The sequence below is a fragment of the Entelurus aequoreus genome, linkage group LG27 (genome assembly GCF_033978785.1).
Source record: "Entelurus aequoreus isolate RoL-2023_Sb linkage group LG27, RoL_Eaeq_v1.1, whole genome shotgun sequence".
NCBI classification, from domain to species: Eukaryota; Metazoa; Chordata; class Actinopteri; order Syngnathiformes; family Syngnathidae; genus Entelurus; species Entelurus aequoreus.
The window spans coordinates 34,917,532-34,941,568 of record NC_084757.1 but is presented as its reverse complement, the minus strand read 5'-3'; the positions used below and the strand labels follow the sequence as shown (position 1 = coordinate 34,941,568).

The 24,037-nt window shown below is 36.1% G+C and overlaps 1 protein-coding gene across 1 annotated transcript in view; it reads left to right on the top strand.

The window, feature by feature from the left end:
* Positions 1-24,037, top strand: part of LOC133644302 (PR domain zinc finger protein 5-like) — an 81,443-nt gene that overhangs the window by 858 nt on the left and 56,548 nt on the right. Inside the window, exons 3-5 of the mRNA XM_062038681.1 lie at positions 20,622-20,744; positions 23,696-23,864; positions 23,931-24,037. The exon at positions 23,931-24,037 is cut by the window's right edge and continues 71 nt beyond it. Coding sequence (XP_061894665.1) covers positions 20,622-20,744; positions 23,696-23,864; positions 23,931-24,037 — 399 coding nt within the window. The remainder of the gene's footprint in view (positions 1-20,621; positions 20,745-23,695; positions 23,865-23,930) is intronic.

Here is a 24,037-nt window from a genome sequence, read left to right as displayed (position 1 = left end):
TAACTAAATGTTGTCATGTCAAGTGTGAAAAAATTAATTAATTCCTCATTTGGAACCTTTATGTTCATGTCAAGTGTGAAAAATGTAATTATTTCCTCATTTGGAACCTTTATGTTCACATCAAGTGTGAAAAATGTAATTATTTCCTCATTTGGAACATGCTAACTAAATGTTGCATTTATGTTCATGTCAAGTGTGAAAAATGAAAATTGTTTCCTTTTTTGGAACATGCTAACTAAATGTTGCCATGTCAAGTGTGAAAAATTTCATTATTTCCTCATTTGGAGCGTTTATGTTCACGTCAAGTGTGAAAAATGTAATTATTTCCTCATTTGGAACCTTTATGTTCACATCAAGTGTGAAAAATGTAATTATTTCCTCATTTGGAACATGCTAACTAAATGTTGCATTTATGTTCATGTCAAGTGTGAAAAATGAAAATTGTTTCCTTTTTTGGAACATGCTAACTAAATGTTGTCATGTCAAGTGTGAAAAATGTAATTATTTCCTCATTTGGAATCTTTATGTTCATGTCAAGTGTGAAAAATGTAATTATTTCCTTATTTGGAACCTTTACAAGGGACAAGTGGTAGAAAATGGATGGATGGATGTTCACGTCAAGTATGAAAAATGTAATTATTTCCTCATTTGGAACATGCTAACTAAATGTTGTCTTTATTTTCACATCAAGTGTGAAAATGTTTGAATTGTTTCCTTTTTTGGAACATGCTAATTAAATATTGTCTTTATGTTCATGTCAAGTGTGAAAAATGAAAATTGTTTCCTTATTTGGAACATGCTAACTAAATGTTGCCATGTCAAGTGTGAAATATTTCAATATTTCCTCATTTGGAGCGTTTATGTTCACGTCAAGTGTGAAAAATTTAATTATTTCCTCATTTGGAACCTTTATGTTCACATCAAGTGTGAAAAATTTAATTATTTCCTCATTTGGAACATGCTAACTAAATGTTGCATTTATGTTCATGTCAAGTGTGAAAAATGTTATTATTCCCTCATTTGGAACATGCTAACTAAATGTTGTCTTTATGTTCACGTCAAGTGTGAAAAATGTAATTATTTCCTCATTTGGAACATGCTAACTAAATGTTGCCATGTCAAGTGTGAAAAATGTAATTATTTCCTCATTTGGAACATGCTAACTAAATGTTGCATTTATGTTCATGTCAAGTGTGAAAAATGAAAATTGTTTCCTTTTTTGGAACATGCTAACTAAATGTTGCCATGTCAAGTGTGAGAAATTTCATTATTTCCTCATTTGGAGCGTTTATGTTCACGTCAAGTGTGAAAAAAATGATTGTTCCCTTTTTTTGGAACATGCTAACTAAATGTTGCCATGTCAAGTGTGAAAAATTTAATTATTTCCTCATTTGGAACCTTTATGTTCATGTCAAGTGTGAAAAATGTAATTATTTCCTTATTTGGAACCTTTACAAGGGACAAGCGGTAGAAAATGGATGGATGGATGTTCACGTCAAGTATGAAAAATGTAATTATTTCCTCATTTGGAACATGCTTACTAAATGTTGTCTTTATGTTCACGTCAAGTGTGAAACATGAAAATTGTTTCCTTTTTTGGAACATGCTAACTAAATGTTGCCATGTCAAGTGTGAGAAATTTCATTATTTCCTCATTTGGAGCGTTTATGATCACGTCAAGTGTGAAAAATTTCATTATTTCCTCATTTGGAGCGTTTATGTTCACGTGAAGTGTGAAAAAAATGATTGTTCCCTTTTTTTGGAACATGCTAACTAAATGTTGTCATGTCAAGTGTGAAAAATGTAATTATTTCCTCATTTGGAACCTTTATGTTCATGTCAAGTGTGAAAAATGTAATTATTTCCTTATTTGGAACATGCTAACTAAATGTTGCCTTTATGTTCACGTCAAGTGTGAAAAATGAAAATTGTTTCCTTTTTTGGAACATGCTAACTAAATGTTGCCATGTCAAGTGTGAGAAATTTCATTATTTCCTCATTTGGAGCGTTTATGTTCACGTCAAGTGTGAAAAAAATTATTGTTCCCTTTTTTTGGAACATGCTAACTAAATGTTGCCATGTCAAGTGTGAAAAATTTCATTATTTCCTCATTTGGAGCGTTTATGTTCATGTCAAGTGTGAAAAATGTAATTATTTCCTCATTTGGAACATGCTAACTAAATGTTGCATTTATGTTCATGTCAAGTGTGAAAAATGAAAATTGTTTCCTTTTTTGGAACATGCTAACTAAATGTTGCATTTATGTTCATGTCAAGTGTGAAAAATGAAAATTGTTTCCTTTTTTGGAACATGCTGACTAACTGTTGCCATGTCAAGTGTGAGAAATTTCATTATTTCCTCATTTGGAGCATTTATGTTCACGTCAAGTGTGAAAAAAATGATTGTTCCCTTTTTTTGGAACATGCTAACTAAATGTTGCCATGTCAAGTGTGAAAAATTTAATTATTTCCTCATTTGGAACCTTTATGTTCATGTCAAGTGTGAAAAATGTAATTATTTCCTTATTTGGAACCTTTACAAGGGACAAGCGGTAGAAAATGGATGGATGGATGTTCACGTCAAGTATGAAAAATTTAATTATTTCCTCATTTGGAACATGCTAACTAAATGTTGTCTTTATGTTCACATCAAGTGTGAAAAATGTAATTATTTCCTCATTTGGAACATGCTAACTAAATGTTGCATTTATGTTCATGTCAAGTGTGAAAAATGAAAATTGTGTCCTTTTTTGGAACATGCTAACTAAATGTTGCCATGTCAAGTATGAGAAATTTCATTATTTCCTCATTTGGAGTGTTTATGTTCACGTCAAGTGTGAAAAAAATGATTGTTCCCTTTTTTTGGAACATGCTAACTAAATGTTGTCATGTCAAGTGTGAAAAATTTAATTATTTCCTCATTTGGAACCTTTATGTTCATGTCAAGTGTGAAAAATGTAATTATTTCCTTATTTGGAACCTTTACAAGGGACAAGCGGTAAAAAAAGGATGGATGGATGTTCACGTCAAGTATGAAAAATGTAATTATTTCCTCATTTGGAACATGCTAACTAAATGTTGTCTTTATGTTCACATCAAGTGTGAAAATGTTTGAATTGTTTCCTTTTTTGGAACAGGCTAATTAAATATTGTCTTTATGTTCATGTCAAGTGTGAAAAATTAAAATTGTTTCCTTTTTTGGAACATGCTGACTAACTGTTGCCATGTCAAGTGTGAGAAATTTCATTATTTCCTCATTTGGAGCGTTTATGTTCACGTCAAGTGTGAAAAATGTAATTATTTCCTCATTTGGAACATGCTAACTAAATGTTGCATTTATGTTCATGTCAAGTGTGAAAAATGAAAATTGTTTCCTTTTTTGGAACATGCTAACTAAATGTTGCCATGTCAAGTGTGAGAAATTTCAATATTTCCTCATTTGGAGCGTTTATGTTCACGTCAAGTGTGAAAAATGTAATTATTTCCTCATTTGGAACATGCTAACTAAATGTTGCATTTATGTTCATGTCAAGTGTGAAAAATGAAAATTGTTTCCTTTTTTGGAACATGCTAACTAAATGTTGTCATGTCAAGTGTGAAAAATTTAATTATTTCCTCATTTGGAACCTTTATGTTCATGTCAAGTGTGAAAAATGTAATTATTTCCTTATTTGGAACCTTTACAAGGGACAAGCGGTAGAAAATGGATGGATGGATGTTCACGTCAAGTATGAAAAATGTAATTATTTCCTCATTTGGAACATGCTAACTAAATGTTGTCTTTATGTTCACGTCAAGTATGAAAAATGTAATTATTTCCTCATTTGGAACATGCTAACTAAATGTTGTCTTTATGTTCACGTCAAGTGTGAAAATGTTTGAATTGTTTCCTTTTTTGGAACATGCTAATTAAATATTGTCTTTATGTTCATGTCAAGTGTGAAAAATGAAAATTGTTTCGTTATTTTGAACATGCTAACTAAATGTTGCCATGTCAAGTGTGAGAAATTTCATTATTTCCTCATTTGGAGCGTTTATGTTCACATCAAGTGTGAAAAATGTAATTATTTCCTCATTTGGAACATGCTAACAAAATGTTGCATTTATGTTCATGTCAAGTGTGAAAAATGAAAATTGTTTCCTTATTTGGAACATGCTAACTAACTGTTGCCATGTCAAGTGTGAGAAATTTCAATATTTCCTCATTTGGAGCGTTTATGTTCATGTCAAGTGTGAAAAATGTAATTATTTCCTCATTTGGAACATGCTAACTAAACGTTGCATTTATGTTCATGTCAAGTGTGAAAAATGAAAATTGTTTCCTTTTTTGGAACATGCTAACTAAATGTTGCCATGTCAAGTGTGAGAAATTTCAATATTTCCTCATTTGGAGCGTTTATGTTCACGTCAAGTGTGAAAAATGTAATTATTTCCTCATTTGGAACATGCTAACTAAATGTTGCATTTATGTTCATGTCAAGTGTGAAAAATGAAAATTGTTTTACTTTTTTGGAACATGCTAACTAAATGTTGCCATGTCAAGTGTGAAAAATGTAATTATTTCCTCATTTGGAACCTTTATGTTCACATCAAGTGTGAAAAATGTAATTATTTCCTCATTTGGAACATGCTAACTAAATGTTGCATTTATGTTCATGTCAAGTGTGAAAAATGAAAATTGTTTCCTTTTTTGGAACATGCTAACTAAATGTTGCCATGTCAAGTGTGAGAAATTTCATTATTTCCTCATTTGGAGCGTTTATGTTCACGTCAAGTGTGAAAAATTTAATTATTTCCTCATTTGGAACATGCTAACTAAATGTTGTCATGTCAAGTGTGAAAAATGTAATTATTTCCTCATTTGGAACATGCTGACTAAATGTTGCCATGTCAAGTGTGAAAAATGTAATTATTTCCTCATTTGGAACCTTTATGTTCATGTCAAGTGTGAAAAATGTAATTATTTCCTCATTTGGAACATGCTAACTAAATGTTGCATTTATGTTCATATCAAGTGTGAAAAATGAAAATTGTTTCCTTTTTTGGAACATGCTAACTAAATGTTGCCATGTCAAGTGTGAGAAATTTCATTATTTCCTCATTTGGAGCGTTTATGTTCACGTCAAGTGTGAAAAATGTAATTATTCCCTCATTTGGAACATGCTAACTAAATGTTGTCTTTATGTTCACGTCAAGTGTGAAAAATGTAATTATTTCCTCATTTGGAACATGCTAACTAAATGTTGCCATGTCAAGTGTGAAAAATGTAATTATTTCCTCATTTGGAACATGCTAACTAAATGTTGCATTTATGTTCATGTCAAGTGTGAAAAATGAAAATTGTTTCCTTTTTTGGAACATGCTAACTAAATGTTGCCATGTCAAGTGTGAGAAATTTCAATATTTCCTCATTTGGAGCGTTTATGTTCACGTCAAGTGTGAAAAAAATGATTGTTCCCTTTTTTTGGAACATGCTAACTAAATGTTGCCATGTCAAGTGTGAAAAATTTAATTATTTCCTAATTTGGAACCTTTATGTTCATGTCAAGTGTGAAAAATGTAATTATTTCCTTATTTGGAACCTTTACAAGGGACAAGCGGTAGAAAATGGACAGATGGATGTTCACGTCAAGTATGAAAAATGTAATTATTTCCTCATTTGGAACATGCTAATTAAATATTGTCTTTATGTTCATGTCAAGTGTGAAAAATGAAAATTGTTTCCTTATTTGGAACATGCTAACTAAATGTTGCCAGGTCAAGTGTGAAACATTTCATTATTTCCTCATTTGGAGCGTTTATGTTCACATCAAGTGTGAAAAATGTAATTATTTCCTCATTTGGAACATGCTAACTAAATGTTGCATTTATGTTCATGTCAAGTGTGAAAAATGAAAATTGTTTCCTTTTTTTGAACATGCTAACTAAATGTTGCCATGTCAAGTGTGAGAAATTTCAATATTTCCTCATTTGGAGCGTTTATGTTCGCGTCAAGTGTGAAAAAAATGATTGTTCCCTTTTTTTGGAACATGCTAACTAAATGTTGTCATGTCAAGTGTGAAAAATTTAATTATTTCCTCATTTGGAACCTTTATGTTCATGTCAAGTGTGAAAAATGTAATTATTTCCTTATTTGGAACCTTTACAAGGGACAAGCGGTAGAAAATGGATGGATGAATGTTCACGTCAAGTATGAAAAATGTAAATATTTCCTCATTTGGAACATGCTAACTAAATGTTGCCATGTCAAGTGTGAAACATTTCATTATTTCCTCATTTGGAGCGTTTATGTTCACGTCAAGTGTGAAAAATGTAATTATTTCCTCATTTGGAACATGCTAACTAAATATTGTCTTTATGTTCACATCAAGTGTGAAAAATTTAATTATTTCCTCATTTGGAACATGCTAACTAAATGTTGCATTTATGTTCATGTCAAGTGTGAAAAATGAAAATTGTTTCCTTTTTTGGAACATGCTAACTAAATGTTGCCATGTCAAGTGTGAAAAATGTAATTGTTTCCTCATTTGGAACATGCTAACTAAATGTTGTCTTTATGTTCACGTCAAGTGTGAAAAATGCTAACGAAATGTTGTCTTTATGTTCATGTCAAGTGTGGAAAAATGTAATTGTTTCGTTTTTTACTACATGCTGACTAACTATTGTCTTTATGTTCACGTCAAGTGTGAAAAATTTAATTATTTCCTTTTTTGGAACATGCTAACTAAATGTTGCATTTATGTTCATGTCAAGTGTGAAATATGCTAACAGAATGTTGCCTTATTGTTCATGTCAAGTGTGGAACATTTTTTATTATTTCATCATTTGGAACCTTTATGTTCACATCAAGTGTGAAAAATGTAATTGTTTCCTTTTTTGGAACATGCTAACTAAATGTTGTCTTTATGTTCATGTCAAGTGTGAAAAATGTTATTATTTCCTTATTTGCTACATGCTAACTACATGTTGTCTTTATGTTCATGTCAATTGTGAAACATTTAATAGTTTCCTTTTTTGGAACATCCATCCATCCATCCATCCATTTTCTACCGCTTGTCCCTTTTAGGGTCGCGGAACATGCTGACTAAATATTGTCTTTATGTTCACGTCAAGTGTGAAAAATGTAATTATTCTCTCATATGCTACATGCTAACTAAATGTTGCCTTAATGTTTGCGTCAAGTGTGAACAATTTAATTATTTCCTCATTTGCTACATGCTAACTGAATATTGTCTTTATGTTCATGTCAAGTGTGAACATTTTTATTGTTTCCTTTTTTGGAATATGTTGACTAAATGTTGACTTTCTGTTCACGTCAAGTGTGACAAATTTAATTATTTTGTCCTTCAAAGCATGCTAACTAGGGATGATGTTTGATAAGAAATTATCGAGTTCGAGCCTATTATTGAATCCTCTTATCGAGTCCAGCTAGGTTGTTGTATATGTAAAAAAAACACACAATATTTGGTTTAACAAAAGCTCACTTTTATTATTTAATCTAATAAATAAATAAATAAATATTGACTGTTAAACCCCTAAAAAAATAATATAAAATAAATAAATATTGACTGTTGTTACCCAAAGTATATAAAAAAACCCAAATATATACAGTAACACAAAAACAAGCTGTCTCTGTGATCACTATAGGTCAGGGGTCGGCAACCCGCGGCTCCGGAGCCGCATGCGGCTCTTTGACCACTCTGATGCGGCTCAGCTACATACTTGCCGACCCCCCGATTTTCCCAGGAGACTTATGGATCTCAGTGTCTCTCATAAATAACTCCCAGGGAAAAAATAATCCTATTTAGACTATAAATACTAGATAGAGGGCGTGCCCTGATTGCACTGCAGTAATTGTCGTCTATAGCATTTACATACAGCGTGCCGGTCCAGCCGCATGTTGCATGTTGTTATTAATCGCACACACAGGAGACAGCAAAGCATACTTACTCATCAGCCACACAGCTTACACTGACGGTAGCCGTATCAAACAACTTTAACATTGTTACGTTACAAATATGCGCCACACTGTGAACCCACACCAAAAAAGAATGAAAAACACATTTCTGGAGAACATCTGCACTGTAACACAACATAAACACAACACAACCATTACCCAGAATCCCATGCAGTCCTAACTCTTCCGGTCTAGATTATACACCCCGCTACCACAACCCCCCCACACATCAACCCCCCCCCCCTCTCCTTGCGTTGGTTGAGCGGAAGAGTTAGTGCTGCATGGGATTCTGGGTATTGGTACCGTCAGTGTAAGATGTGTATTGGTACCGTCAGTGTCAGATGTGTATTGGTACCGTCAGTGTAAGATGTGTGGTTGCTGAACTAGTACGGAAGAGTTAGTGCTGCATGGGATTCTGGGTATTGGCACCGTCAGTGTAAGATGTGTGGCTGCTGAGGTAGTACGCCTTGCTGTCACTTACGTGTGGTCAAGCAGGTACACTGTTAGGGCAGACTGTAGAGGGCGGTGTCATCACGCTCTGATATTCGGGAGTCTCCCGGGGAAAAATGAGAGGATTGGCAAGTATGACGCTATCAAGCGCCATTCATTCAAAACTCGCGGGCTGCACTAACATCAAATGTCCACATTAAAGTGCGTGCCGGTGAGTGTGTCGGAGACCCCTGGTTAATATAGCACAAAGCATTTAAGCTCTGTATGCAGTGTTTTTCATTTTAAATTGTAAATTTTTTTTGTGGCTCCCATCACTTTCTTTAATTTGTGAAACTTGCCAAAATGGCTCTTTGAGTGGTAAAGGTTGCCGACCCCTGCTATAGGTGTATAAATAATAATATAGTGTTAAATAAAATCAGTCCCTTGGGCACAAAACTGAAAATAACACAGCTCTCCAAAAAGTGCACTTCTGCTGCTATTGGAACATAACTGTTTGTTATGATGCTTTGACATTTTTGCACTTTATTTCTTTATTGAAAGAACATTCTATGAAGAGAAAAGTTGTTTGCAAATGTGGTTACAATGTTAAAAAATGAAAAGTTAAAGCTAAAAAAAGAAATACACTTTATTGAGTTAACATTATTTCTTTATATAGGGGGAAAGATGTGATGTTATGAGCTAGGGAATATAACAACTACACTACCCAGCATGCAACGGGAGTGACGAGCCTCGAAAAGTGTTGTTGCATGTCACCACCCGGCAGCTAAGAATGAGGTTATGAGCACGCTGTGAAAGTAAACGTCAAGAACTCAGCCAACACGCCTCGTCTGCATTATTTATAATTAGACAGACAACACATCTACAGTGTGATTTTGTAACGTTTACAAGGAAAGAAAAACAAAAGTTAAAAAAGGGAAATGTGTTGTATATATATGTATGTGCTGCGGTTGCTTTAAGAACGTTGCGACAGCTGCCGTAAAGGAGGTGCGTTGCTAGCCTGGTTGCTATGTTTCCGCTTGGTCATGTGTTTGTACCCTGCTCAAATCTCTCAGTGAAGTTATTCATTGGATTATACCTTTTTGTTTTGAACTTTATTACACCTTGGAGCGCTTTTTCCCGTCCATTGTTTTTCCTGCTTTCGCTATCTGCGCCTAATGACTGAGCTACGTGACGTCATTTCTTGTGATGTCCCACGGAGCATTTCTGGTCGGGACGGGATTAGTTCCGAGGGATTCGAATAAAGAACCAACTCTTTTTCTTTACTATAGTGGTCTCGATAACGGGTACCGGTTCTCAAAAAGGGACTCGAGTCCGAGGACTCGCTTCTTTTCTTATCGAACAACTGGGAAAACCGGTTTCGAGTATCATCCCTAATGCTAACTAAATATTGTCATTATGTTCATGTCAAGTGTGAAAAATTTAATTATTTGCTACATGCTAACTACATGTTGCGTTTATGTTCATGTCAGGTGGGAACATTTTTATTGTTTCCTTTTTTGGAATATGTTGGCTAAATGTTGCCTTTATGTTCATGTCAAGTGTGAACATTTGTATTATTTCATTATTTGGAACATGCTAACTAAATGTTGTCTTTATGTTCGCGTCAAGTGTGAAAAATTGTATTATTTCCTTATTTGGAACATGCTAACTAAATGTTGTCTTTATGTTCATGTCAAGTGTGAAAAATGTAATTATTTTCTCCTTCAAAGCATGCTAACTAATCGTTGCCTTTATGTTCATGTCAAGTGTGAAAAATGTAATTATTTCCTTATTTGCTACATGCTAACTACATGTTGCCTTTATGTTCATGTCAGGTGTGAAAGATTTGATTATTTCCTCATTTGGAACATGCTAACTAAATATTGTCTTTATGTTCACGTCAAGTGTGAAAAATGTAATTATTTTCTCCTTCAAAGCATGCTAACTAATCGTTGCCTTAATGTTCATGTCAAGTGTGAAAAATGTAATTATTTCCTTATTTGCTACATGCTAACTACATGTTGCCTTTATGTTCATGTCAGGTGTGAACATTTTTATTGTTTCCTTTTTTGGAATATGTTGACTAAATGTTACCTTTATGGTCGTGTCAAGTGTGAAAGATTTGATTATTTCCTTATTTGGAACATGCTAACTAAATGTTGTCTTTATGTTCACGTCAAGTGTGAAAAATGTAATTATTTCCTCCTTCAAAGCATGCTAACTAAATATTGCCTTAATGTTCGCGTCAAGTGTGAAAAATTTAATTATTTCCTCATTTGCTACATGCTAACTAAATGTTGCATTTATGTTCATGTCAAGCGTGAACATTTTTATTGTTTCCTTTTTTGGAATATGTTGGCTAAATGTTGCCTTTATGTTCATGTCAAGTGTGAAACATGTAATTATTTCCTTTTTTGCTACATGCTAACTAAATATTGTCTTTATGTTTGCATCAAGTGTGAAAAATGTTATTGTTTCCTTATTTGGAACATGCTAACTAAATGTTGTCTTTATGTTCATGTCAAGTGTGAAAAATGAAAATTGTTTCCTTCTTTGGAACCTTTATGTTCATGTCAAGTGTGAAAAATTTAATTATTTTCTCCTTCAAAGCATGCTAACTAAATATTGTCTTTATGTTCATGTCAAGTGTGAAAAATGTAATTATTTCCTCATTTGCTACATGCTAACTAAATGTTGTGTTGTCTTTATGTCAAATGTGAAAATGAACTGCTGAGAATCACAAATGTCACGTCAACATAGGAAAAAAAAAGAAGTCATAAACTAACGACAATAACATTTTCAAGAATACAGTAATTCCTCTTTTATTGCCATTAATTGGTTTCAGAACGACCAAGATGTGTCAATTGTAGGAATGATTACTTATAGCGCACAAACAACAACCTCTTAAATATGTTATTTTTTAATGGTTATTAGCGCTCTTGAGACATGAAATAGCACCTCTATATTTACCTTATGTGTTTACCATAAATACAATGCAAAACACCGAGGAAATATACGTTATATAGAATATTCATAGCACAAAGATCTATAGAGGCAGAAAAAAAAGTACAACATGAAGCGTACTAAAAAGTGGTGCTAAAAAAGATGACCCTCAATACTTCACAGAGAGAAATGAAAATATGGACAAAGTAGCGGAACACTATATAATGTAATTTGTAGATATAGGAACAAAAGTGGACTAGATGATTCCAGATGTTCATGATGAAGACTTGGATGAAAGTATATACCAGAGTTTTAACTCCATGTTCTCATTCATGAAACAACACAAGAAGAAAGAATCACAATTGTATTCATGCATCCAACTAAACATTAGACACAATTCATCTTATTCAATTCAATTTTTCAATTCAATTATTTATTTATTTCGTACTTGGATGTGTACATTTCAACAACATTTCAACAATCTCACATACCTTACTGCATTCAATACACAGCCATGTCGAAAAGGAACAGGATGAAGAAAATCTTATATTTCCTGCCCCTTCGCACAAAAGAAACATTTTCTTGGTATTTCTTTGCCGGTAGTGCATTAGAACATCCAATGCAACAAATCAATACAAAACAATATATCACATATGCACACACAGGCACCCACACCCACACGCACCCACCCACCAGGGGCGTAGACTCTAGAGTAGTAAAAAAGGCTACAGGACATGTATGACCCAGTTGACAAGAAAAGTTATTGTTGCCTAAAAACTACAAGTTTGTACCCCTACCCAGTGCACACACTCATAGAAATTAATAGAACAAACAATCAATGAAAAGAATAAACAAGCAAGATAAGTTGAACAAAAAATAAACAAACAAAACAAAAACTGAAAAAATAAGGCAATCACTCAAACCAAACAAACTGAAAAAGAACAAGGCAATCATCCAAACCAAACAAACTGAAAAAAGAATAAGGTAATCATTCAAACCAAACAAAACTGAATAGAACAAGGCTATCATAACAAGGTATCATTCAAACCAAACAAAGCTAAGAACAATGTGATCATTCAACCAAGGATCCATAGTGCATGTCGATAAAGAAAAAAAAAAAAAAAAAAAAATGAAAGGAAAGCTAGACTATACAATACCTACAGTCATGTAGGATAATGTAAGCGTTGTTTTTTTTGTGTGTTTATTATTATTTTTATTTTTTATTTTTATTTTTTTCCCCTTATTTTTCCCTTTGCGTCCCTTTTGTCAGTGCTCATATAACATCATAGTTCTGTTTTTAAAGACTTTTTTTTAATTGAAATGTGTTTTTACATTGCTTTATTTCATTATGGAGAGAGTTCCAGAGTTTTACTCCCACCACTGATGTACACATTTGTTTTGATGTTGTTCGTGCAAGCTGATGCTTAAAGTGCCCTTTCCTTCTTCCTTCTTTTTCTATTAAAGTGAAATTTTTTTGTAGATTTGTTGGTAGCTCTTGACTACTAGCCCTGAACATAACCAATAATGTCTGCTGCTCAACTAGTTCATAAAATTTGTAAAGTCCTGAGCTAATAAATAATCCATTTGTGTGCTCTCTATAACCTGTTTTGTGTATGATTCTGATCGCTCTCTTCTGAAGGAGGTACAGTGGCTTTGTGTTACTCTTATATGTACTACCCCATATTTCCACACAATAATTGATATAAGGCAGTACAAGTGCACAATACAGTGTACGCATTGCTTTATAATCTAATACATCTTTTACCTTATTTAATATAAATATACTTTTAGCCATCTTTTTTCTAACATGTGAGATATGCGATTTCCAACTAATATTATCATCTAAAATCACTCCCAAAAATCTAATCTCAGAGACTTTTTCAATGCTTGTTCCAGCTATTGACAGTACAATATTTTCAGGCTTTTTTCTCTTACTAAAAATCCTGAACTTAGTTTTTTTCAAATTCAATGATAATTTGTTAACGTCAAACCATTTTTTGAGTTTGACCATTTCCTGTTCCATACTCTTTAGTAATTCATTTAAGTCATGTCCAGAGCTGTAAAAGTTGGTATCGTCAGCAAATAATACAAAATTGAGTAATTTTGACACATCACAGATATCATTTATGTATAAAATAAATAGTTTCGGTCCCAGAACAGACCCTTGTGGAATTCCACACTTAATACTCATATTTTCAGATGTATTAGCAGCATATTGTACATATTGTTGTCTGTTATTCAAGTAGCTATTTAACCAATCTAAAACTATTCCTCTCACACCGTATGAATGTAATTTGGATAAAAGGATAGAGTGATCGATTGTGTCAAACGCTTTCTTAAGGTCTATAAACACCCCTACTGTGTATTTCTTACTATCGGTGGCTGTTGTTATGTCCTCAATTATGTTCATCACAGCAGAGGCAGTAGATCTGTTTGAACGAAATCCATACTGGCTCTCGCTCAACAACTTGTTTTTTTCAATAAAATGGTCTAATTTTTGTACAAATATTTTTTCAAGCACCTTAGAGAATTGGGACAGAAGTGATACCGGTCTGTAATTAGTAAACATGTGCTTATCCCCATCTTTAAAGAGTGGAATAACCTTTGCTACCTTCATTCTATCTGGGAAGGTCCCTGTATTGAAAGAGAGATTGAAGATATAGCAGAGAGGCTCAATGATGCAGTCAATTGTCTTTTTTACAATTATCATATCTAACCCATCATCGTCTGTTGATGTTTTGTTCTTTAATTTATTTACAATTGTTATAATTTCATTTTCACTGACTTCTCCCAAAAACATTGACTTAAGTACTCTGCCTCCACCTCCCAACCCATTCTGAAATGACCCATCATCATGTTTTTCTATATTTTCTGCTAGTTTTGGACCTACGTTTACAAAAAATGAGTTAAACTCATTTGCCACTTCGTCCATATTTTTTATTATCTTTTCTTCTTTTACAAAGTGGTTTGGCGGGCTGATAGGTCCCGGTGTGCTTCCCATCACCTTTTTCAATATGTTCCATGTTCCTTTGATATTGGCTTTATTTTTTTCTAACAAGTTACTATAATAGTCTTTTTTGGCTTGTCTCATTATTGTTGTCAACCTGTTTTTATAAACCTTATATTTAATTTCTGCTGCATTTGTCCTAGATTTTAAAAATACCTTGTAAAGTCTATTTTTCTTTTTACATGCATTCTGTAGTCCCCTTGTGATCCAAGGAGTTTCACTGTAATTGTCCTTTTGTTTATATAGCATATTTGGGCAATGTTTTTCATACAGTGATAAATATATATTTAAAAAAGCTTCATATGCATCATTTACCTCTCCTACATATACCTCCATCCAATCCCTTACAAGAAGGTCGCTTCTAAACATGTCAATTGTCGCTTCGGTTCTTAATCTTTTCCTTACATATTTGTGGGCTGTTTCTTCTCTCTTCCTGTTGACTTGACAGTCCCCCTCATTGATTTGGCACTCATAAGTAAAAAATACAGGTAGATGGTCGCTGATATCATTAACTACCAATCCACTCTTGATTTTGTTTTTTTCTACAACATTTATAAAGATATGATCAATCAGTGTGGCGCACGTTGTTGTTATTCGACTTGGTTTGGTGATCAACGGATATAATCCTTTACTATACAGTATCTCTAGATATTCGCTTGTTGATGTATTTCTAGGAGCGCTCAGCAAATCAATATTTAGATCCCCACACATGACATATGTTTTCTTTTCATTTAGATGGCACAGTATTTCTTCAAGTTTATCATTAAATTCATCTACTCTGGACCTCGGTGCCCTATATACACACGTAACGATGACATTTCTCTTCCTTTCCATCTCAATCTCCACAGTTATACATTCAAGCAAATCATCAATAACCATCGTCATACGTTCTACTGCTTTGCATTTCAAGTCACGGTGGACAAGCAGGGCCACGCCCCCTCCCCTTTTATTTATTCTATTACTGTGATGCAGCTCATAATTATCGATGGAGAAGTCGATACCTCTCTCCTCATCTATCCATGTTTCTGTCAGAGCTATTATTTTGAATTTACTTTTCAAGTTACTCAGATACTCTTTGATTTTATTAAAATTTGCATATGCGCTTCTACAGTTGAAGTGTATTAGAGAAAAGTTATTGTCTAGACTAACACTATCATTAAGCTGTTCCTCTGTATAGTAATCACACAAGGAATTAATTGAGTTGAACAGATGTTTATCTGGGTCAACTTGACATTCAAAGTCATGCAATTTGTAATCTATATATTCAGATCCTGACGGATGATTTTCAGTTGTCTCAGCCATTATGGGTTGATGTTATATTGCCAGTGCACAGTAATAGAATAATTGATATGCTCATAATATAATAAATATACTCATGACATAATAAATATGCTGATGTTATATTCCCAATGCTAAACTCATGACATAATAAATATGCTGATGTTATATTCCCAATGCTAAACTCATGACATAATAAATATGCTGATGTTATATTCCCAATGCTAAACTCATGACATACTGAATAGGCTGATGTTATATTCCCAATGCTAAACTCATGACATAATAAATATGCTGATGTTATATTCCCAATGCTAAACTCATGACATAATAAATATGCTGATGTTATATTCCCAATGCTAAACTCATGACATAATAAATATGCTGATGTTATATTCCCAATGCTAAACTCATGACATACTGAATAGGCTGATGTTATATTCCCAATGCTAAACTCATGACATAATAAATATGCTGATGTTATATTCCCAATGCTAAACTCATGACATAATAAATATGCTGATGTTATATTCCCAATGCTAAACTCATGACATAATAAATATGCTGATGTTATATTCCCAATGCTAAACTCATGACATAATACATATGCTGATGTTATATTCCCAATGCTAAACTCATGACATAATACATATGCTGATGTTATATTCCCAATGCTAAACTCATGACATAATAAATATGCTGATGTTATATTCTCAATGCTAAACTCATGACATAATAAATATGCTGATGTTATATTCCCAATGCTAAACTCATGACATAATAAATATGCTGATGTTATATTCCCAAAGCTAAACATGATCATAGTTGTCATATAGAAATAGCATGACGTCATAGTATAGTATATAAATATAATGATTGATATAGTATAGGCATAGTATTTGTGGTTGTAGGATGGCATCATGGTGGTTAACATGGATGTACTGTAGTTGTGCCACTCATACCTTCCCAGGCTGCGGTCCCCCCTTAGCCTGATTACTTGGATCCAGTGTCCATGTCCATGCCCATAAGTCCCCAATCCCGCACCGTCCACGGTATACCCTATCGGATTCTTCCACACCCTCACGACCACCGAATGACATCTCCTGTGTAGATTGACGTTAGTGTTCATATTTCCATACGAGGAGCATAACTCCACGGTGCACATTACACACGCATACTCACACAGCACAGCCACATTCATACCGGTATATACACACTCACTCCAGACACACAAACGCAAAAATAGCAGCATAAATGAGTAAAAATAACAAGTCCAAAACAGTTCCAGCGTCCAGTACAAAATATGTTCCAGTCCAGAAAAGAGCATCGGACCTGCATGACTCAGTATGTTAAACGGCCGACAGATCACGCACCAGTGAGGTGTGGAGAGAAATGTGTCCCAAAAACAGTTCACAAAAATCTGTGACTCAGCTTGGCAAAAAACGCATAGGCCTACTAAAAAAACGTTCAAAAAAGTTATTGACACAGAGGAACCAGTGTGAAAGCATTCGTGCAGCTCGTGTCCATGGGGCTTTGTAAAAAATAAAGTTAGCCTACCGTCTTGTTCAGAGAGGATCCATGCTAGAAACACCAAAATATTGGGAGATGGTAAAAAGGGAGAGATTGAAAGTAGCAGTGCTAATCCCCTCTTCTGCTCACAGTCACACCACTGAGCCCAGGCAAACCAGACAGACGGAGACATAGTCATTTATAAGGGTCGAGGTCTTTTAACTCGCGTATCATGATCACCTTCTCTGCTTCACCATTCAACTTAATGAGCACCTTACAATCTCTGGTCCACGTAGCTTTGATCTTGTCGTCCTTTCGCAGTATGCGTGCCTCTTTTGCTATTTCGGCGTTCTTTGATGTGAGATGTTCATTGATGTACACGTTGGTTCCTTTGAGCAACTTTCCCTGCCTTAGCAGGTTCGTTTTATGTTTGCGATTCACGAACCTCATGATGATGGCGGGTTTGAGCGTTCGGTCCTTTCTCGGAAGAAGGTGACAAGCTGAGATGTTGTTCTTGTCGAAATTAATGTTCATGCTGTTCAGGAAGTTAGCAACCTGGGATTCCAGCGATAGCTGTTCTTCCTCGCTGGGTTCCCCATTGTTCCCCGCCGCGGCAGCTGCAGCATAAGACCTCGGTTTCACATCAATTCCGCTGATTATCACATCTTCCTTCCTTGTAAAAAGCTCCAGGTCCTGGACTCTTTTCTCCTGTTCATGGACTATCTTTTCGAACTTCTCCAGACTGTCCACCTTTGTTTGTAGTGTTTTTATCGTTAGGGAGCTCTCTTCAATCTTTTTCCTGAGCCCCTGCACCTCGGTTAAGAGGTCCACGAGTTGGTTTTGTTTGGTCGATATTTCGCGGACTTCTCTCGCCAAACTCTCCAGCGTTTTGTTTATTTCTCTAATGTTCTTCTCCATCCTGTTTTTTCAGTTTAAAGAGTGGTTAAAAGGGTAGTTTTACTAACAAATAGAGCAGCCGAGAGGCTGCTAATCTCAGGGCGCCGCCATCTTGTCGACACATATCTTAATATTGAATGAATCAATTAGAAGGGTATGACACATAATATTGAATGAATCAATTAGAAGGGTATGACACATAATATTTAATGAATCAATTAGAAGGGTATGACACATAATATTTAATGAATCAATTAGAAGGGTATGACACATAATATTTAATGAATCAATTAGAAGGGTATGACACATAATATTTAATGAATCAATTAGAAGGGTATGACACATAATATTTAATGAATCAATTAGAAGGGTATGACACCTAATATTTAATTAATCAATTAGAAGGGTATGACACAATATTTAATGAATCAATTAGAAGGGTATGGCACATAATATTTAATGAATCAATTAGAAGGGTATGGCACATAATATTTAATGAATCAATTAGAAGGGTATGACACATGATATGACACATAATATTTAATGAATCAATTAGAAGGTTATGACACATAATATTTAATGAATCAATTAGAAGGGTATGACACATAATATTTAATGAATCAATTAGAAGGGTATGACACATAATATCTTAATGTATCAATTAGAAGGGTATGACACATAATATTTAATGGATCAATTAGAAGGGTATGACACATAATATTTAATGAATCAATCAGAAGGGTATGACACATAATATCTTAATGTATCAATTAGAAGGGTATGACACATAATATCTTAATGAATCATTTAGAAGGGTATGACACATAATATTTAATGAATCAATTAGAAGGGTATGACACATAATATTTAATAACAGTTTGTGTTGTAACATAGTTTGTTGTGACATAGTTTGTGTCGTAACATAGTTTGTGTTGTGACATAGTTTGTGTTGTGACATAGTTTGTGTTGTGACATAGTTTGTGTTGTAACATAGTTTGTGTTGTGACATAGTTTGTGTCGTAACATAGTTTGTGTTGTAATATAGTTTGTGTTGTAACATAGTTTGTTGTGACATAGTTTGTGTCGTAACATAGTTTGTGTTGTAACATAGTTTGTGTTGTGATATAGTTTGTGTTGTAACATAGTTTGTGTTGTGACATAGTTTGTGATGTAACAGTTTGTGTTGTGACATAGTTTGTGTTGTGACATAGTTTGTGTTGTAACATAGTTTGTGTTGTAACATAGTTCATGTTGTGACATAGTTGGTGTTGTGACATAGTTTGTGTTGTGACATAGTTTGTTGTGACATAGTTCATGTTGTGACATAGTTCGTGTTGTGACATAGTTTGTGTTGTGACATAGTTTGTGTTGTGACATAGTTTGTTGTGACATAGTTCATGTTGTGACATAGTTCGTGTTGTGACATAGTTTGTGTTGTAACATAGTTCATGTTGTGACATAGTTTGTGCTGTGACATAGTTTGTGTTGTAACATAGTTCATGTTGTGACATAGTTGTGTTGTGACATAGCTTGTGTTGTGAAATAGTTTGTGTTGTGCTATAGTTTGTGTTGTGACATAGTTTGTGTTGTGACATAGTTTGTGTTGTAACATAGTTTGTGTTGTAACATAGTTTGTGTCGTAACATAGTTTGTGTTGTGACATAGCTTGTGTTGTGACATAGTTTGTGTTGTGACATAGTTTGTGTTGTGACATACTTTGTGTTGTGACATAGTTTGTGTTGTGACATAGTTTGTGTTGTGACATAGTTTGTGTTGTGACATAGTTTGTGTTGTAACATAGTTTGTGCTGTGACATAGTTTGTGTTGTAACATAGTTCATGTTGTGACATAGTTTGTGTTGTGACATAGTTTGTGCTGTGACATAGTTTGTGTTGTAACATAGTTCATGTTGTGACATAGTTTGTGCTGTGACATAGTTTGTGTTGTAACACAGTTCATGTTGTGACATAGTTGTGTTGTGACATAGCTTGTGTTGTGAAATAGTTTTTGTTGTGCTATAGTTTGTGTTGTGACATAGTTTGTGTCGTAACATAGTTTGTGTTGTGGAATAGTTGGTGTTGTGACATAGTTTGTGTCGTAACATAGTTTGTGTTGTGGCATAGTTTGTGTTGTGACATAGTTTGTGTCGTAACATAGTTTGTGTTGTGGCATAGTTTGTGTCGTGACATAGTTTGTGTTGTGACATAGTTTGTGTCGTAACATAGTTTGTGTCGTAACATAGTTTGTGTTGTGACATAGTTTGTGTCGTAACATAGTTTGTGTTGTGGCATAGTTTGTGTCGTGACATAGTTTGTGTCGTGACATAGTTTGTGTTGTGACATAGTTTGTGTTGTGACATAGTTTGTGTTGTGACAACTAAAATGAAACATTTGCTGCTGTGATTCTGTCCAATCATTCATATTAGTATTTGGAGCAGAAGACTAGAGTTGTGTGTAGTATTGCAGTCAGTTGTCAGCGTCAGCAGTGGCAATGTTGTGTTATTGTTGTCACAGCGGCCATATTGGATGGTGTGGCCCTCATAAAAGATGTCCTCCTTCTGGCTGCCAGCAAGAGACTTGACTGTTTTGTTTCCCTCCCGCAGGTCCGCGGCAGCAAGGGGGATGTTCTCTACATCCTGGACGCCAGCAACCCGCGCTACGCCAACTGGCTGCGCTTCGTCCACCAGGCACCTTCGCAGGAGCAGAAGAACCTGGCGGCCATTCAGGTAGATGTCCTCTCCAGTGGACAAAGGAGCCTTTATACGTTTCATTGTAGCCATTAAACATATCCTATTGTATTTACAATGTGAATAAACATAAACAAAATGGCCATATTATTAGAGCAGTCATACTTGAAATATGTAAACATTGTAAAGAGATGTGCTGTTTATCGTTCACAATCCTTATGTAAGACAAGGATTGGCTTTTTTATGCAGTCAAAATGGTAAATAAATGTTTAACTATTGAGTCAACACTCACCTTAATAGTCTCTAAAAACATCCAGAAAGCACCAACAATACTCCATTTACATGCCAAATATGAGTGATATTGTTATTATAAGCGCCAACGCAGACGGACTATTTTAGCGACGCATTGTGAGCTAATGCTAGCTTTCGCTTTTATTATTGACCCACTGAGCCGACGGCTGCTTCTGCTTGGTCTCAAACTTGCTAAAAGTAAATTCTAGACCATAAATAATGCTAATGTCAAACATTAACATGCTAACAGGAAAACTTAGCATACTTGTAACATGGCGCCAAGTATCAGCATCCATGGTTTTTAGGTTTAGATGTATAAAGTCAGCTAAAACGTTAGCATAAAACGTTAGCATACTAGCATTAGCTGTTAGCATGCTAACAGGAAATGTAATCATACTTGTAAGATGGCGCCAAGTATCAAAATTCATGATTTTTTAGGTTTATAAAAACGAAATGAGCAAAAATGCTGGCGTAAAACGTTAGCATGCTAACAAGAATAGTTACCATACTTGGAAGATGGCGGCAAGTATCAGCATCCATGATTTTTAAGTTTTTAGAATGAAATGAGCGAAAATGCTAGCATAAAGCATTAGCATGCTAACATTAGCATGTTAACATTAGCATGCTAACAGGAAAAGTTAGCATACTTGTAAGATGGCGCTAAGCATCAAAATTCATGATTTTTAGGTTTATAAAAAGAAATGAGCAAAAATGAAAAGTTAGCATACGCTAAGTGCTAAGTATCAAAATGCATGATTATTTGGTTTATAGGAATAAAATGAGTATAAATGCTAGCATAAAAGGCTAGCATGCTAACATTAGCATGATCACAAGAAAAGTTAGCATACTTATAAGATGGCGCCAAGTTTTAACATCCATGATTTTTAGGTTTGAAATATAAAGTTAGCCAAATAGCTAGCATAAAACGTTAGCATGCTAACAGGAAAAGTTAGCATACTTCTAAAATGGTGCCAAGTATCAGCATCCAAGATTTTTAAGTTTTTAAGAATCCATCCATCCATCCATCCATTTTCTTCCGCTTATCCGAGGTCGGGTCGCGGGGGCAGCAGCCTAAGCAGGGAAGCCCAGACTTCCCTCTCCCCAGCCACTTCGCTCAGCTTCTCTCGGGGGATCCTGAGGCGTTCCCAGGCCAGCCGGCAGACATAGTCTTACCAACGTGTCCTGGGTCTTCCCTGTGGCCTCCTACCGGTCGGACGTGCCCTAAACACCTCCCTAAGGAGGCGTTCGGGTGACATCCGACCAGATGCCCGAACCACCTCATCTGGCTCCTCTCCATGTGGAGGAGCAGCGGCTTTTCTTTGAGCTCCTCCCGGATGACAGAGCTTCTCACCCTATCTCTAAGGGAGAGACCCGCCACCCGGCGGAGGAAACTCATTTGGGCCGCTTGTACCCGTGATCTTGTCCTTTCGGTCATAACCCAAAGCTCATGACCATAGGTGAGGATGGGAACGTAGATCGACCGGTAAATTGAGAGCTTTGCCTTCCGGCTCAGCTCCTTCTTCACCACAACGGATCGATACAGCGTCCGCATTACTGAAGACGCCACCTGTCGATCTCACCATCCACTCTTCCCTCACTCGTGAACAAGACTCCGAGGTACTTGAACTCCTCCACTTGGGGCAAGATCTCCTCCCCAACCCGGAGATGGCACTCCACCCTTTTCCGGGCGAGAACCATGGACTCGGACTTGGAGGTGCTGATTCTCATCCCAGTCGCTTCACACTCGGCTGCGAACCGATCCAGTGAGAGCTGAAGATCCTGGCCAGTTGAAGCCATCAGGACCACATCATCTGCAAAAAGCAGAGACCTAATCCTGTAGCCACCAAACCGGATCCCCTCAAAGCCCTAAAATTCTGTCCATAAAAGTTCAGAACAGAATGGGTGACAAAGGGCAGCCTTGGTGGAGTCCAACCCTCACTGGAAACGTGTCCGACTTACTGCCGGCAATGCGGACTAAGCTCTGACACTGATCATACAGGGAGCGGACCGCCACAATCAGACAGTCTGATACCCCGTACTCTCTGAGCACTTCCTGAGGGACACGGTCGAATGCCTTCTCCAAGTCCACAAAGCACATGTAGACTGGTTGGGCAAACTCCCATGCACCCTCAAGGACCCTGCCGAGAGTATAGAGCTGGTCCACAGTTCCACGACCAGGACGAAAACCACACTGTTTCTCCTGAATCCGAGGTTCCACTATCCGGCGTAGCCTCCTCTCCAGTACACCTGACTGAGGAGTGTGATCCCACGATAGTTGGAACACACCCTCCGGTTCCCCTTCTTAAAGAGAGGAACCACCACCCCGGTCTGCCAATCCAGAGGTACCGCCCCCGATGTCCATGCGATGTTGCAGAGTCTTGTCAACCAAGACAGCCCCACAGCATCCAGAGCCTTAAGGAACTCCAGGCGGATCTCATCCACCCCCGGGGCTTTTCACCAAGGAGCTTTTTTAACTACCTCGGCAACCTCAGCCCCAGAAATAGGAGAGCCCACCACAGATTCCCCAGGAACTGCTTCCTCATAGGAAGACGTGTTGGTGGGATTGAGGAGGTCTTCGAAGTATTCCCCCCACCACAACAGCCGCAGTAGAGATCAGCAGCACACCATCCTCACCATACACGGTTTATAAGAATGAAATGAGTCAAATTGGTGTGATGGAAGCTTCCGGTGCCTCCCAGGACGGAGAGAACATCTTCTACCTGGCTGTGGACGACATCGAGACGGACACGGAGCTCCTGATTGGCTTCCTGGACAGCGACATGGAGGAGGAGGAGGAGGAGGAAGAGGAGGAGTTGACCAAGGATGAGGAGGAGAGCAGCAAGGAGGCCAAGCACCTTCTAGAAATGGGTATGCACCTGTTTCCACCGCCTCCACGGTCCTGGTACCTGCTCACTGTCCTCTCACGTCCTCCAGAGCTGGTCATCAAGAAGGAAGACCACCCCTGCCTGCTGTGTGAGAGCAGCTTCCCCAGTGAGGAGATCCTGGCGGCCCACCTGCAGAGTCTGCACCAGAGACCCAGC